This window comes from Melopsittacus undulatus, chromosome 1, assembly GCF_012275295.1.
Source record: "Melopsittacus undulatus isolate bMelUnd1 chromosome 1, bMelUnd1.mat.Z, whole genome shotgun sequence".
Lineage (NCBI taxonomy): Eukaryota > Metazoa > Chordata > Aves > Psittaciformes > Psittaculidae > Melopsittacus > Melopsittacus undulatus.
This window is the reverse complement of record NC_047527.1, coordinates 75,524,344-75,540,788: the sequence shown is the minus strand read 5'-3', so window position 1 is coordinate 75,540,788 and position 16,445 is coordinate 75,524,344. Positions and strand designations below refer to the sequence as shown.

The following is a 16,445-nucleotide window of genomic DNA, read 5'->3' as shown; positions in this document are numbered from 1 at the left end:
TTTCCATGATTTCACCCCTAGCCAAAGGAAGAAACGTTTCAATGATACCCAACTACATTTTCCAATTTTACCATCAGAACTGCAAACTCTTGCTATCCAAATTGTTATTGGACACAAGAGGATGAAAAAGTATTCCAATTATACAGCTCAGCCTTTCAGACTTCCCCCCAGTCACCCTGCATTCAGGAAGTTCCTGCTGTGCATACTCCTAATGTAAGAAACACAACCACTCTCCTCTTTTAGCCAAGCATATTTACACGGTGTCTGAAAAAAATGGGGAAAATTGTCATGTGATAGCTGGGATGGATTGAAATATTGAAAAAAAATGTGGTTATATTTATGAAAAACTCTCCAAACCAGTAGTTTGAGTTTTGGAGACCAAGTTTTCCCAAACACCACTTTCCTGTTAATCTTGTTACTCACAATAACCAACTCTTTAAAATGCATTTTTTTCCTCCAGTTTGTGATGAAACACCTCCTGATGAATTGTTTTTCTGGTGTTTCTTTTTAATTCATATTGCTTTCTGTTCATAGGCTGTGAACTCAAGTAGTTTCAAGTGAAGCAAGGAAGCATTTTCTCTAATCAGAGATCCAGAGGATTACAGCACACCAGAACCTTACAAACTTTCAAAAAATGATCAGATTTTTCTTGCACCCTTCAGGGGCACATTCTTTCACGCATCTGAAAAAACAAAGTAAGATTTCAGAGCTGCTCTGGGAAAAAGGGATGTGTGTGCCACTGCTACTCTGGAACACTCAGTTAAGTAAAACACAACAGACCAAATAGCCAATTCCTGTGCCAGGGCAAACGGATGTGTACATTTCCCTTTTCTATCTCTGAGCTTGATGTTGTCATGATTTCTTACTGCAAGATTTCTCAGGAACCACTGATAATGCATGCCGGAGATTTTCTTCCCTCCCCTTTTCAGCACACAACAGATACAGATTTTCCTATCACTGCAACTTGATCTAACATTATATATAACTCTCTTCACCAAGACATGATTTGCTTATATCTCTTCCCCGTATTCAGCCACATTTTCATTTAACACTGAGAATTGCCAACTGCTTAGTTTGGAATAGACAGTGTGGCTGCAAGTCACTAAAGGCATTACATTTTAAACAATTAAAAACTAGAAACCAAAACAGCGCAAGAACACCAAAGTTCCCATCTGCACAGTACTCCCCACTACCCCAAACTTGTGTTGCTGACTACTAGACTTCATTTCCATCATTTCTTACCTTTGTGGTTAAAAATCCCCTCCATCTCCATACTACTGCGAGAGTGAGCGATGCAGAGGGACCCACAGGGGACCAGGCCTTCTGCAGCTGGAGACCGATCCGTGGTTCGAACCAGACACCAGTCGGGCTTGTCATGGGGCCTCTCCAGGACCTCCACTGTCTGCCCACGGCGGATTGTCAGCTCATTACTGTTGCAGGCGGTGAAGTCGTGGATTACCACCGTCAGCTCGCACCCACCAGACAACTGTGAGGAGAAAAACAAGGGGGAGAAGCCAGATGAATGCTTGTTATCGAACCATCCGTCACACACTGTTACCTATTTAGGATTCCTGGCAAGAGTCATATTTTGGATGAGATGGCAAGCTCCTGGGACTTTCCACATCAAGAAGAGACCATTTCAAAATCAGGCAGTTCTGGCATTTTAGAACTGATTTCTAACTCTGCTTGTCTCTGCCTATGTTCAAAGCACACTAGTTGTGGCAGTGCTGGGCGGAGGATTTAAGCAGTTTTTCTTGCTAGACTGCTCCTTACCCTGAAAGCTGAAGTAGCAGTTGCTTCAGAATATACTTTATGGGTGATAATAGGCACCAAAAGCCCAATACTACTTAAATACAGTCACTCATGAGCTTTGTTATCTTGAGAGTTCAAGGCAGAAAGAGGGTCCTTTTTTTGAATGAGCTTACTGTCCACCCCACTCACAGTGTATGCATGCAGGTCACAAAATCATTGAGGACACACCATACAAAGTCATCATGAGTTTCTTCACATAAGATGCCTAAATACTTAACTATTTGCTAGAAAATCCACACAGGCTCACAACTTTCACATTTTTACTGATTCTCCAAATGAAAACACACAAACATGAATAAAAAGCATGCAAGCTCAGGGTTTTTCCTCCCCCTCTTCAAAACACTTCATTAGAATTACTTTGCCTAAGCTTCAGTTTCCCTCTTTGATTGTTTCATCTGCTTTGACATGAAATGAAAATTACTATCAGAACTTTGCAAAGTTCCCAAGATTGCTCAGAGCCAGAGGTCCCATCCAACTTAAGCAAACAGCCTGGGAATTCTTTCTCCTTCCGTACATCAATGGTGTTCCAGGCTACTTCAGCTTTTTGCGTGTGAATATTTCTATAGCTCAGGCTGCTTCAGTGCAACATTCATATCAGATGTCAGCTAGTATGCAACTTCTATGAATTCAGTCATTTTGGACCAAGCCAGTAAACTCCAATTTAGCAAGGTAATCCTGCAATGCTCGACACAGACAAAGGAAGACAAATATGCTGTGAGTTCCAACTACTGCAAATATAAAAGCATGTGCTACACCAAGATACTGAACGGTTCCTGCCACGTTATTTTGGACTATTACATTTAGGCTCTTAAATAGCTGGCAGCTACACCCCATGAGTGTTAGGAAAAGGAGATAAGAGACTGCAATGTTACTTATTTATTGGTTTTCATTACAAGCCTGGAACTGAAGCACCAGATAGGAACTTTTCTAGGATAACACTATTTGTTATCAAGCAAGAATTTTAAAGCAAATGCCAAAACCAGCAAAACCCCAGTTTGACTCAAAGGCTAATTCCAAACTTTTCTTCCTCAAGCCTGCAACAAACGACAGGACATAACTCCTAGCAGATGGTCTGCAGTAACTCCAGAGCTTTCCCATGGTATCTGCCTGCTAATCTTACCAGCTACCCTTGCTTGTGTCTGCATACACAGAAGAAAAATTTTCTTTGGGGGATGCAAGGGCCAAGAAAGGCAGAAAACCCTCATACATCCACTGTCTAAGGAAGATAAATCAGGGGCACTCAGGTCCAAGCTAAATATTAATCACATTGCTTCTACTACATGTCTCCAGACTGCCCAAATACCCAAATTACAGGGGAGTGTTTGTACATCTTCAAAACATGCTACTTTCTCCCTTATTAAAAAATTTCCTGTTCTCTTACACTCTTTCCCCACATTATATTAGTTTTTAGTCCATGCAAAACTATGACAAAGGGGGAAAAGAGCCTTCCCTTGTTTTCTGGTATTGATTTATGTTACAGCTTTCTTCAGACAAACTCAGAAACAATTGAAACCATCTGTATGCCTGATGGGGACTAACAAAAAAGCCGATAAAGTATGACTTCACAAGGTGCCCAATGCAAACCAAATTTTTCCCTGGAGAGCCCATATCCCAGTCAGTGCAAGCACCAAGACTGTTAAACCATAACACAAGTTGATACTTTCCAGAAACTGCATGTAGTCTTTGTATTTTCTCCTAAATATCTAACAGGAGCATAGCTTTGGTGCTCTGCTTGTTTTTCTGACCCTTCACTTCCTACAAAGACAGATTAAAATGCATTTTGTGACCAGTGGAATGGCTGCATGTTTTTAGCTTTAATATTGTATTCTTTCTTCCCCTTCCCCTAATAAAAGAAATTCTCAGATTTTATGTGCCCTGAGTATTTTATATAGTATTAATCTACAGGAAAAAGCAAACAAAGGCTGTAAGGTGGCTATGTCAGAAGCTATTAAAGTACAAAAAAAATCCTAGTCTTTCAGACTGTGCGGGAATCAGATATCCTAGCTGGTCAGTATTCCACTGAAATTCAATATTCAATCACACGTCAGTATGGGGTGTAAGACACATCCTGCATGCAATTGTTAGTTACACACCATCCTCAAACACGCACTACTGCTGTTACATGTAACTTGATTTGTGACTTCTCTGCTCCTACACAATGAAAATGATGATGTAGATGTGTGTTGGGTAGAGAACATTATTATGGAGAACTGACCAAAAAAACATTTACCATTTTTCCCCTCCTTTGGGATAACCACCCTTCTTTCTCCCTGCAACAGTAATGGTTAGGAAGTGCTGCTTTCCTCTTTGTTTCATTGCTCGTTTTCTCTCCATAACACACTTTCTGAACGCAGTTTCATCTTTCACACTGATTAAATGCAGTTGGACAGCAAGGAGTGTCTCTGATTAAGCACATTGCTCAACAGCTGTTGTTGGACAGCTTTGGCAAGGCTCTCTAGGCTAGCTGGAGGGAAGAGCAAGAGGCGCAGCAGAACTGGGAGAACAATTTGCACTGAAGAGAAAAGAATTTCAAACCATCTAAATCCACATTTAGGCTGAACAAGGGCTTTATATACTTTATCCATCCTTCTCAAGAAACCCTTTATGTAAACTGAATTAATCATGCATGATAAAAATAAATGAGGCTATGTCTGAAACATGGAAACTGCAGAGACAGAGACAAGATGAGAAACAAAAGCCAGACAGAAATAGAACTACAGATTAAAAAAGGTGCAAGGTTTAATTAAACAGCTTATCGTGGGACATGGTGTCTTGCTGTTGCTAAATAAATGTTAACCATCTATGTTCATCTCTCTTGAGGCTTTTAATCACTGTCGCTTGTAGAAAGAGAAAACAAAACCATAATACAGTCTCTGGCTAAATTGATTTTTAGTGTAGGCTTGCTGAAGTCAGAGACAATGCACCAAGAGCTCACCTGCCACCAGAATCTAGGAGCATCACCACTGACAAGAGTTTTGCCACTTAGAACAGCCTTTACATCAGGCCATATACCCTCCTCTCAGAACTGCAAATTAAATTTACTATCCCATGGTTATTTTACCTCAAGTACAAGTGAAAGGAAAGATAGCAACTAATAAGATTTCTCCATTATTTCAAGTATGAAATTTTTTAATCCCCTTTTAAAATGGAAACAAGTGCACTATGGGAGAAAAGCAAAGGGAGACACACAGAAGTGCTGTCCCAAATAAAGTGTATTTTGCTTTGACAAAGTAGCTGCCCAAGACTTGGTTTCTGAGTCTGAAAAGAGGCATTAACTCAGAGCAATGTCTGGTTTTTTACTAGCATTTCTTTCTACTGATGGGAACCTTTTCATCTGGCTGAACTAAATACTTGCTTGTCTCCTGCTGCTTCAGTCTTTATTCTGTTTTCCAGAGGACTACACACAAGCTTAAAGCAGCATGAGAATGAATGAAATACAACTTCACATAGACAGCAGTAAAAAGTGTTACCAGCTGGGCACAAAACAAAATTTCTTAAAACTAATATATTGCTCTACTGACCACCCACAGCAGCTAGCATGATTTCTGCTACTTAGGTTAACACCCTATAACAGCTCTTCTTCTAAAAGTCTCTTGTCTTTACAGCTACCAAAATAGTAGCTTAGATTGTTTCATGTTTCTATTAGGCCACTTAATGCAAGCATGTAAAAATCTATCAAACCTATATCATGTCCTTCAGCCTCCCCATTTCCTATGCATTGGATCAAGTTAAAAAGACAATGCTAAAATCAGAGCAAGCTCTGAGGTTAGAAACTGCTGAAAGGTGGAAAGAACGGATCAAGTATCATCTGTTTTATTTGTTAGCCACCTCAAATGCTGGCTACACAGCTACAGAAGTTGAATGGAAGGAATGCTGTAAAAAGGGATGGGTAATATATTTCTTGAGAAGGGTACAAAAACAGCACTTAGAAAACTGAGATGCTTTGATAGGCTAGAAATCTCTCTGTCAGAAAACTTTCTATTTCACTCTGTACTCCATTATACCTTACAATACTTCATGATGGGTCAGTGCCACAGATGTATTTAGCATGCCTTACAATATGAAGGCATACCCCATGATATTAAAAATAGGCTGGAAAGGGATCTTAAGTTACCTAGTTGCTAGAGCATGATCAACTACTTCTGTGTGACCCACTATTAACATTTACCCAAACTGTTCTCAAAGATCTCTAGCTATATAGATTCCCCAGCCTTCACAATTGTTCTGCTCACAGATTTCACATTTTCATACCCATAAAAAAATAAATTATTGCAAACAGTAGCTTTTTACATACTTGAAGACCTGCCTTTTTCTTTAGAATCATTAGTCCCAACTCTATCTTGTCTTGGAAGCTATGTTTCCCCTGGACCTTTTTCCATGGACTACTAATTTGCTAAAACTCTGTACTCAAAACTGGATGTGACATCTAAAACAGGCCTCACAAGTCCTGAGTAAAGGACAAGGACTTCACATCCTGCAGCTCAGAATTCTACTTCTGCAAGTCAATATAGGGCTGCTACTCCCTCACCCTCCTGTAATTGCATCACATTTAAAGTAATAAACAGCTTCTGAGCCTCTTTATCTTCTAGATTGTCTTCTCAAAGCTGTTCAATACTCTTACTGTTTTCATTACTAGTTAACTATTTCCACCTATTCATATAAGCTCAAACACGTTCCTATTAAATAGCATGATATTTTGCCAATTAATTTGTCTTATTTGCCAAGAGGATTTTGAATTCTAATCCCACCTTCCAATATAATTTTCAGATGACACAAAGCTGGGAAGGATGTCAGCTTCATAAACATATGGTCTATTGCATCATCCCAGTCATTTCTGAAAAGCAACATGTACCAATGTAGCCAAGAAGCAGAAATTGCAATCCTAACCCAAAAAGCCAGGGTGGGGAGGAAAAAAGTTAATTGTGAAGCTATGCTCTGATCTTAGATTATATGTCAATTATGTCAGAAATCAGGATGCAAAAAGCTCAGCTGAACAATAACCAACCACTTCCTACCAAGGCTAAGGATTTTTAGCTCTTTCAAGGTGTATCTCTGAGGGTGTGAGAAAGAGCATTGAGCTGTAGATAAAGGATTTCACTCTTGATCTTCTCCCTGCATAACAGTGTAGCACTACGAACCAAAACATTTATTTTAAAAGAATCAGCTGAGAAAATAAAAGAATGGTTTTACTTGGCTGTTGACTATTATGACGTGCTTGGTATTTGTCGTCTTTTTTTAATCACAACAGAGGATATATGTGAACAGAAAAATGTCCAGCAACGGCATAAAAAGTAATACAGTGCTAAACATTTTTACCACTTGCTTAATGCTGTTTTAAATTACTTGATATTCTTTGTGTTTTCCAGTTCGGAATCCCAGCTCAGTTTGCGATATGCTCTAAATTTGACTGAGGAGTTCCACTGCTCCATCTGGCTGACTACACCAACAGTACATAAAATCCGTAAAACTGTTTTACTCTATACCATATCCATACATACTTCAAGCTTTTAGACAGAGAAAACAGTCAATTACCAAATGGACTGCAGCTAATGAATTTTCAACACAAACTTGAGAACTTCAGCAAGAATGTTAAAATATCCTACAGATTTTACTGGCTTTCTGCCTTACTGCCTTTCTGTTCCTTATTAATTTTTAAACAGATAAGGAATCTTCTCTTAACAAACCAAACCATGTAACAGAAACATTAACCAAAGCTACTCTGCTAATTCACACTTATAAAAAGCTCACAAACAGTAAATTCCTTCTTTAGACATGCACTGTATATAGCACAAGTAAAATCCAGAGTGTTCCGGTTTTTAGTTTGTTTTTCTTGTTGAAGAAAAGTCTAAGAAAAATTTAATACACTAGTGTAAGAATTCAAAAACACTTCAATAGCAACACTCCATTCACTAACCAAATTTAAAACTTAATTTGTCAGGAAAATATTTAAAAGCGATCTTCATTCCTCCTTCTTTTAAGTAATAGCTCCTGTCAAACAGGTTGTTGGTAAGACTCCTCCTTGTGTCAGGTTGGAAGACAATCCTGAGGGCATTTCAGTTGGCCAACTCTTACCAATTCTCACATGATGCATAAAATATTACCATATTTCAAGAGGGAACAATCCATGCTATTCCTCAGTAAACACTACATCACCAACAAGTGAAGGGGGGCAATGGTCTTGCATGGCAGAGATTGATTGCATCATCTCCATTTCAATTTTAGCACAGTCCAGCCAGGCTGCATGCACACAGTTTGACGTCTCAGTCAATAATCATGGAAATCAGAGACAGCATTTTTTGCTTTGGAGACCTAAACTCTTAAGAACGCATAAAAAATGACCTTAACTGTTTGCTACTATACACGATGCAATTTCGATAAGTCACTACATAGCCAAGAATGCAAAGAATAAAACAGTAAAGAGCCATCAAAAGACTTTTTTCCTCACAGATATCCTTAAAGCCGCCATCACCAAAACTACAGACCAGCTTCAGTACAAATGCAAAAGGTCAAAACATAGGCTATTTTTAACAAATACAGGATCAACCTTAAGCACCTAACATTTCCCTTCTTTCACTTTACATGGAAGAAAAAAAAAATCAAACCATAGAGTTTAAGTGACATGCAAAAATAGACTATATTTTGGATAATGATGGGAATGGTCAAAATATTACTCTGAAAACCTATTCACTTAGCTGCCCTGTAATATACTGGTAATTTACCTGCATAGTTTGAATGTCTCGTCAGAACAATTTTACCCGATGAGGTAATAGGCCCGAAATCCCTACCCACATTTTTAAGTAATTTGCTTTGCAGCTTCTATGTTTTTATTAATTCTTCTGTTTGACAAACTTCTATTATCCATCTCTACCCCCCCAAGGTCCCATCACCTCTCACTTATCAGAAATGTTTCAATTCCAAAGCAACATACACGCTTTATAAGAATTTTTATTATTTTTATTCTTTTGATGACTATCAGTGCTTTCCACCCATGATAAACTTTGGCTGAGTTAACCTTATGGGATAACCCAGCCAAAATCTTTAATATGGTCATTTCTACCAGCTCTCATGCAGAAAGTGAACACTCTTACTCTCTAACCCACGAACACTGAATAGCACTTTTCATGTGGCAACCATCAACCTCAAGCCAATACAAAAAGCAGATGATATGCTTTCAGAAAGGCTGAGACCAGTATCAAGAAAAACTCTGTGCATAAGTATCAGATTTTATGGAAAATAAAGCTTTCTTTCTAAACTGGGTCAAATCTTTCAACAAACTGCAGAACAGAGCGGATCAAAGTGGTTTCAGTTTGGAACAAACATAATTCCTTCATGACCTATTAGATTTAAACAATCATTCCTGCTCCTCATTATTTTCTCTATTGCATACAGCTATTTTTAAGAATATTACCATGCCTCCTCTCTGAAGGTACTAAGGGCTTATCCTGGGCACTAACTCACACTAAGGGAGGAATTGCTTGTTCTCAGAACAGAGTAACACCTGGAAAACTTACCTTATCGCTGTCTAGAGTGTTCTGTGAGGTTCGTGAAGCAATTGAAATAGTATCAGGTTGGCTGCTACCATCTCCCTGACTGTCCAGGTCCTCGCCGTCTCTGCAAATAATTCAGTTTTCATTACCATATTTGCACTGTGTTTGTAATATGTTGGTTACCTACTTGCAGCTCTATAGAAGTGGCAGCTAGACAGTGTGCCAACAGACACCAGCTAACAAACAGAACACTCAATCACACATTTTAAGTCCCATAAAAGGAAACTAAGGATCCTAATTACACATGAAAAGTTCTAAAAATCTAAAATGTACGGCTATCCTGTACTGTAGTTCCAAACCCCTTCTCTAATGGGTGAATGTATATAAATCATGTACTGTTCTGAGCAGAAACCTGAACAAATTCAGCACTGCAGGAAACTGGAAATTAATTACAAGATAGAGCTGGCCAAAATGACTCTTGCTTTTGTCTGACTCACCAAAAGTCAATAGAAATTTAATACTACAGAGGAAAGAGTGCTGCTCTGTTCTTAGAGATCTCTGATTAATTTCAAATACTACTTACCTTCTTCCTTTCTGTTTTGTTGTTGGTGCAGTTTTGGGTATGTGGATCGGCTCTTTCAATGCTCCTTTCAGATGAATGGTCCTTTCTTGTATCACTTCCCGGATGTGTTTGATCCAGTCCTGTTTATTCTCTATACTGGATGCCTTTGATATGCAAAAGAAACAAAACCCCCACAATGGACTATTAAAGTTGAGAAGACACACACATATAGTCAAGCTAATAAACACAGAGAGGAAAGCATAAAGAATGACTTTGTAAATAATTTCTGAAAACTTGAACAGAGAAAAGGAAATGCAAGCTAGCTGTCTTCATTTTGAATTGCCAACACTACTACACACTTCTCAACATCATTAATATTGTTCATTTAAAAACCATTTTCATTTAGATTCAGAATCCTCTTTCATAATTTGAAGGCTAAAGCCCTGTATGCATCTCATGTGAGACAGGGGTGGATAGACTTATTTAAAGAATTTTAGTAATAACAGATTGAACATTGGTAATTTAAACTCATGCTACATTTAGGTCAATTATAACTTTATATAATAATCTAACCCTGAAAGAAAGAAATAACTTATACTGCAAGACATACTCTTTTACAACACATTTAATGTATTACTCCTGCCACTTTTGAAACGTATCTGGAAGCAGAAAGCTAATTTAGAGACTGTATTTTAATAACTGCCTGCAACATATCATCAGTATTTTTAAGATACCCTGGAAAAGATTTGCTATCCAGCTGCCCAACCTGTCATCTGATTATTTAATCCAGTTTAACTCTACATCTGAAAAGCTATTAAATATAAACATTGTTGCAGATCCAGAAAACAAATAAATTATAACTTCCTACTTCTCTTAACAGCTGTCTCCTGAAGTCATCGGCTTAATATATTATAAATATTTAATAGCCTATAAATATGTAATAAGCAGGGATTCCAAAGGGATGGAGAAAGTTGCAGGAACAGATGAACAGCTCGGAAAAAGATCTTTGTTTTCTTTTACAAAGAAAAACATTTAGGAAAGAAGCCAACACAAAAGATTTGTTACATCTTTTATTTAGATTTTGGTGGAATTTACTTATGCAACTAAGAAGCTAAGGAAGTGCTAGTTTCCAACTTTCAAAACCAAAAAAAATAAAAAATATAACAAAATTGTTGAAAAGCTTCATATACCATACAAGTTATCTAAATATGCTATGCTCTAAGCAAAGAGAACAGGAACACCTTAAAGTGATCTTACGTAGAGAGCTGTTAAATAAAATCCCTTATACTACTCTCCCCTGAGAGGATCATTTCAGGCAGCAAAGCTCTGTCTGTGAAATCATGGGAGTACCAGGACTGAACAAATTACATTATTCAGTGATGGTACATTTAATTTCTTTGCACTCATTGACTGCTGTCAGAAAACTAATGTGAGCTCTTCTTAGCCTGTAATTCACTAGGAAAACATAAATTTAAGTGTCAGCATGCAAATTTGAGTGTCCGTTTTTAAGTGTCATCATTATATGGCACTATAGTGGCAAAGTATATGTGAAATATAAGTTTTTTAATAGTAGATGTATTAACCTGTGTAACCTGCTCTAGGTGGCCCTGCCTTGGAAGAGGGGGTGGACTAAATGATCTCCAAAGGTCCCTTCCAACCCTAACGATTCTGTGAAATGGGAAGATGAACTTCAGATACTGGAATGCTGCTATGAGATCTCCATGCAGCCTTCTCCAGGCTGAACAGCCCCCAACTTTCTCAGCCTGTCTGTGAAATTACCTGTTAGCTGCTTATGGAATGCCAAGAAAGTTCTCCAATTGAAACCATAAGTCCCAGATTCCATACTAGAGTCACAGGAAAAATGGATTTAGCTACTCTCCTAGCTAGGCAAGGAACACTACTGAACCTGTACCTTTCTCAGCTACATAATTTACAGGCATTATATACACACTCATCCAAAGGCAAGTATCTTCAAAAATACTTGCAGCCCAGAGAAAGAACATCTTTTGAAGTGTTTCAATTTCTGCAATAAAATATGGACTATGAAAAACAGCATCACCAACAAGCAGCAATGACTTGAGTTTGACATGTAACACTGATGTCATGGTTTGTCTGTGGCCTATCAGTTGCTCTGTCAGATAGTGGTTGCAGTCTTCAAGCTATAGAAAGTCTACGGAATCAAAACTCTCCCAACTCTTATTTTTGAAAGTAAGTTTGTTTAATCCTTCAGTAGATCACGCAGATTCCCCTGTGTTGTCAAGCCACGAGTTAGATATATACTACATCCTTTACACACAAAGAAAAAATTATCTGTCAGCAGCTGTCCCTCTCAAAGCAGGGTAAGTCATCACTTCTTGCCTTCCCAACAAGTATGAACAACCACGACAAGAGTTCGTATACACTGTGCAAGCACATTTGCTAAAATTACCTTGAGAACAATTTTGTTGTCTGAAGTTGGTGTCCTTCCAACCCATAGAGCAAACTTGCAGGGATCTCCTTCTACATGTTCTGTGACACCCAGTTCAGAAGTCTGGAATTAGGAAAAGTTTGTTAGGATAACGTGGCATTTTTTTTTTCTCAGCAAAAAGGGATTTTTCTCAGCAAAAAAGGATTAGCAAAGGGATGCTAATATTCTAAATAAATACAGCTCTAAAATATTTTATTCTAAAATAAACAGCATTGTTGTTTGAAGAGATTTTTAAAGGCTCAAGGCTAACTCATGCTCAAGAGGATACTTTATTTTGGGGGCAGTGGTGGGGTTTCTTCAAAAAAGGAAAAACAGAAAGCTAAACAATTTTTCCTGTAAAGCAATGATAAACAATAGCATTTATAATGTCAATACCAAATTACTTTTTTTTTTTGACTTCACAAATAAAAGCTCTGTAACTCTAAAAAGAGGTGCTTGATAAAAAGTAAGTGTTGGCTTCTCTTCTTGTTGACTGCCAGGGAACACTCAAGACATTGATTTTTATGTTTTCTCTCAGATAAGATAGGCTTAAGAATTCTCTTGGTATCTCCTAAAACTCTGATCTCTTTTCTGCCAAAGGATCCTTTCCTAATGTGTTTCCTTTCCTCTGAAACAGATGAAATAATTCAGAAATGTAGTTTCCCTTGAGAATTTTGTGGGACAACTACATTAACAATCAGTCTTTAGGAATGTTCTAATGTCAGGCCTTAATAGCTAATTTTAATCCAAAATGTTTTGACTTTCCAACTGAAATAACATCTCAATCATGTCAATTGGCTTCCAGTTTAACAATTCATATACACTCAGCTCCAAAAAAATTACAAACTAAGAAATACAGCTCAAACTACAAGAACCCTCAACTCCAGAAGACAGCTGCTAAGCATTCTTACATTACTGGAAGCTGTACTTTTTCCCCTTATATACATTCATCACTAGCACATATACAGTTTATTATCAGAGATGTTGGATACACAATACCCAAGTAAAAGTAATGTCTTTCTTTTCTCAGTTGTCTGCCAACTTGAATTGCTGATTTTTTTGCCTTCCCTAAAAAAATCCCCAACCCAACACATTTCAGCTTTGTCATCCCTTTTCACTAAAATAGACTCTTCTTCATTGAAATACTTAAAAGCCTGTGATACATTTTAAACCTGACTCACCAACAACTCCTGTGTATGTTAAAAAGCTTGTAAAACAAATCGACGTTACATTATGTAATTCAAATAAAATATGCCCTATTGCACTTTCCAATATGAAGCCTGAATGGGCAAGACAGCACGATTTTTAACACAGTTCATTTTTTAAAGCCTAGTAAATTCAGAAGCCCTGATACACTTGTGAATATTATTAATTTTACAAGGAATAAATCCATTACAAGTTACTGAATACACAGAAATCACACTCAGGTGAGGAAGCCCCTCAACTGACAGTTACAGGTGACTGGGAAAATATTTTGGCAAAGTAAAACCTGCTTGCCTACTTGCTTTGTTTCCATAGCCCTCCTTAGGCATTTGCTTTGGGACACTTTCTCTCTTGTGAAAGGTGTTCATTAACATGTTCTTCTAATGCAAGCCATGCCACTGAGTATCCTGTGCTGTGGAAATCATGACGGTCACCATACTCAAAGCAAAGAGAAGGACCACTCTTTTGTAAAACCACCTTCCAGAGGTAGGAGACAGGGTAACGTGCAAAAAGATCCTTGGCTCAAATCAACACACATGCTTTCAACACCCCAATGAAAGCATTTTCTAAAGAGCAAGCTGTAAGAATTGTTATGGGAGTAAGCTGCACTATAGGATATTTTGCCAAAGAGGATGTGAAGGCAAAATGAATGTTTGTACTTTAAAAACAAAGCACAATGAGAGTCATCAAGATTTTCAGCAGCTTCTCTAGGACCTGAAGCTATTACTACATTTCTGCCAGAGGAACTGTCATGACAAGCTTACAGGACTGATTTTTCAGCTCTGTCTCTCCTCCCACATAATGCCTTAGCAGCTGATATTACCCTCCAGTACACCATAAGTTTTTTCGTATTTCAAGTTCTTGAGAGCACCAAAGAAAGGTGTGATCAACAAATCAGCTGCAGTTGTGTTACCTCTAGCTACCTTACATCAGGAAGAAGAGCGAGTGTTGGAAATGAAGCGACAGAACGTGCAAAGTAAGATATGGAAAAAAGAGCCTGTTTGAACTAACCTGCTTTACCAGTTTGGACACAGACGTGGGAAGGGGAAAAGAACAAAGGAAAAGGAGCTGAAGCAGGGAGAAAAGTCTCAGTATTTATACTACCTAGACTTAGTTATATATCCCAATAGGATCAACAGAAGCATTATTCTTTTAGACCATGATACTGAGAAGTAAAGTAATTTCAAGTACTTCCAAGCTGTCTGGCAGAAAAGCTGATCTTGCCTCTAAGGGATGCAGACCAAGCCATGGGAGCCTGTCTTCTCACTTGGCTACCTAAATTTATGGAGTGTGAATACTGCTCTCACTCAAATCATCCAATAAGACAGGAAAGTACAGCTATGAATTCCAGTCATATTTTTAAAGCATAGGTGCTACAGATGAGGAAAGCAAGAGCAAAGTTTTCATTTTTTTTTTTTAATGGAAAAAAAACGCTGATTTCTACCTTTACATCCTTTCAAGTAAGCCACAAGAGTTATCATTTTATTTACAAAACATTATCATAAGACTGCTAGTCTCAGTAAACATTCTGGAACGAACTTTTCCCTAATAAGGGGTTCTTGCATTTCCAGATCAGTATGTGTAGGACATCCACCAAAACAGATCCTTAACATGAATATTACTACAACAGCAGTAGTAAACAAGCAAGGCAAAGGCAGCATGTCAAGTCTCTCCATTCTTCTGCTTTATACAAATAAGCTTTAAAGAACTAGCAATCACACACATGATTAAGACAAAATCAGTCTAGCCCAATCTTGATTTTCCTTTGACCTAACACACATTGATGTGTAGACTTCAAGAACTGCTTTTGGCCTATTCTTTCTCCTCAAGAGCATGACAAAGCAACAAATATAATATTCCGTCTACACATTCCAAGGCTGTTCTTTCAGTGCTCTACAAGAGTTGTTCAAGGTTTGCATGTACATTTATCATCTGAGTTTAGCCACAATATAATCTAGATGGTTTCATAAATATGATTATTTGTTCCCCCATACTTACAAACAATTTACTCTTGTAGATGTACTTGCTCCTTCCACTGGAGTCCTTTACTTCTTTACTGAAAACCAAGGACATCTCAAAAAGGAAAAGGTGCCTCTCTCGTCCCTTTCGAATCAGTGTTTTTGGGTCCCACACTTGGAAGGATTCTTGAAGGATGAGCTCTCCCTGAGATTCTATATTTTCATCAAAACCTAAAAAGCCAGAGAGAGGAAAGTTTCCCCATAAAAGGTTGTTAATATGAGGACATTAAAAAGCACATCTTCTACTACATAATGTGACTTTCCCCAAATACAGTTTGCAAAAGATGGGATTCTACGGAAGCAATACTAAAAACAAGACTTGATTTCAACATTGCAATATACTAAATGCAATGTAGCTCAAGTCTAGGTCTAAATTTAGAGATCCAACTGTTAAGAAGTTTATCAACTCTTCTGGCAGTATTTCACCAACAAATGACAGATCTATGTCAGCTTCTGGTAACCTCTTCCATGATGAAAATGATTTAAGCTTTCTGTCACTGTAGAGAGTGAGCAGTTTGCAAGGACATGGAGAGTACATCAGGTTGCTCTGCAAGCTCCCAGATGCCACCTTTGCTGGTGGTACACCTTCCCTATCATGTATGCAACAGGCACACAAACACATTCCAACAGGGGATTAAAAAAATGGCACCTTGGAGCTGTTGCCATGTGATCAGCACTCCAGCACTGAGCCACAATGAAGAAACAGCAGCTGGATTGCTTACCTTGAGACACAATGTAAAAATGAAGATTAAGAAAATCAACATTTTCACTTTACTTGTATTGGTATAGTGGTCTCCCAGTGTAATACACAGCTTTAGAGACACAGGACAATAAAAATCAGTCTACCATACTCAGATTCTGAGTGGCATTAAGCTGTTTTTTAAATAGATACTGCATGCCAATATGCTCTGAACAGA

General features: G+C 38.0%; 1 protein-coding gene across 2 annotated transcripts in view; it reads right to left on the bottom strand.

The window, feature by feature from the left end:
* Nucleotides 1–16,445, bottom strand: part of TRIO (trio Rho guanine nucleotide exchange factor) — a 237,230-nt gene that overhangs the window by 60,167 nt on the left and 160,618 nt on the right. For both annotated transcript variants that reach the window (XM_034069302.1, XM_034069293.1), the window contains exons 30-34: nucleotides 15,509–15,699; nucleotides 12,290–12,391; nucleotides 9,883–10,025; nucleotides 9,324–9,423; nucleotides 1,243–1,486 (exon numbers count right to left, since the gene is read on the bottom strand). In XM_034069302.1, the coding sequence (XP_033925193.1) occupies nucleotides 1,243–1,486; nucleotides 9,324–9,423; nucleotides 9,883–10,025; nucleotides 12,290–12,391; nucleotides 15,509–15,699 (780 nt within the window). The remainder of the gene's footprint in view (nucleotides 1–1,242; nucleotides 1,487–9,323; nucleotides 9,424–9,882; nucleotides 10,026–12,289; nucleotides 12,392–15,508; nucleotides 15,700–16,445) is intronic.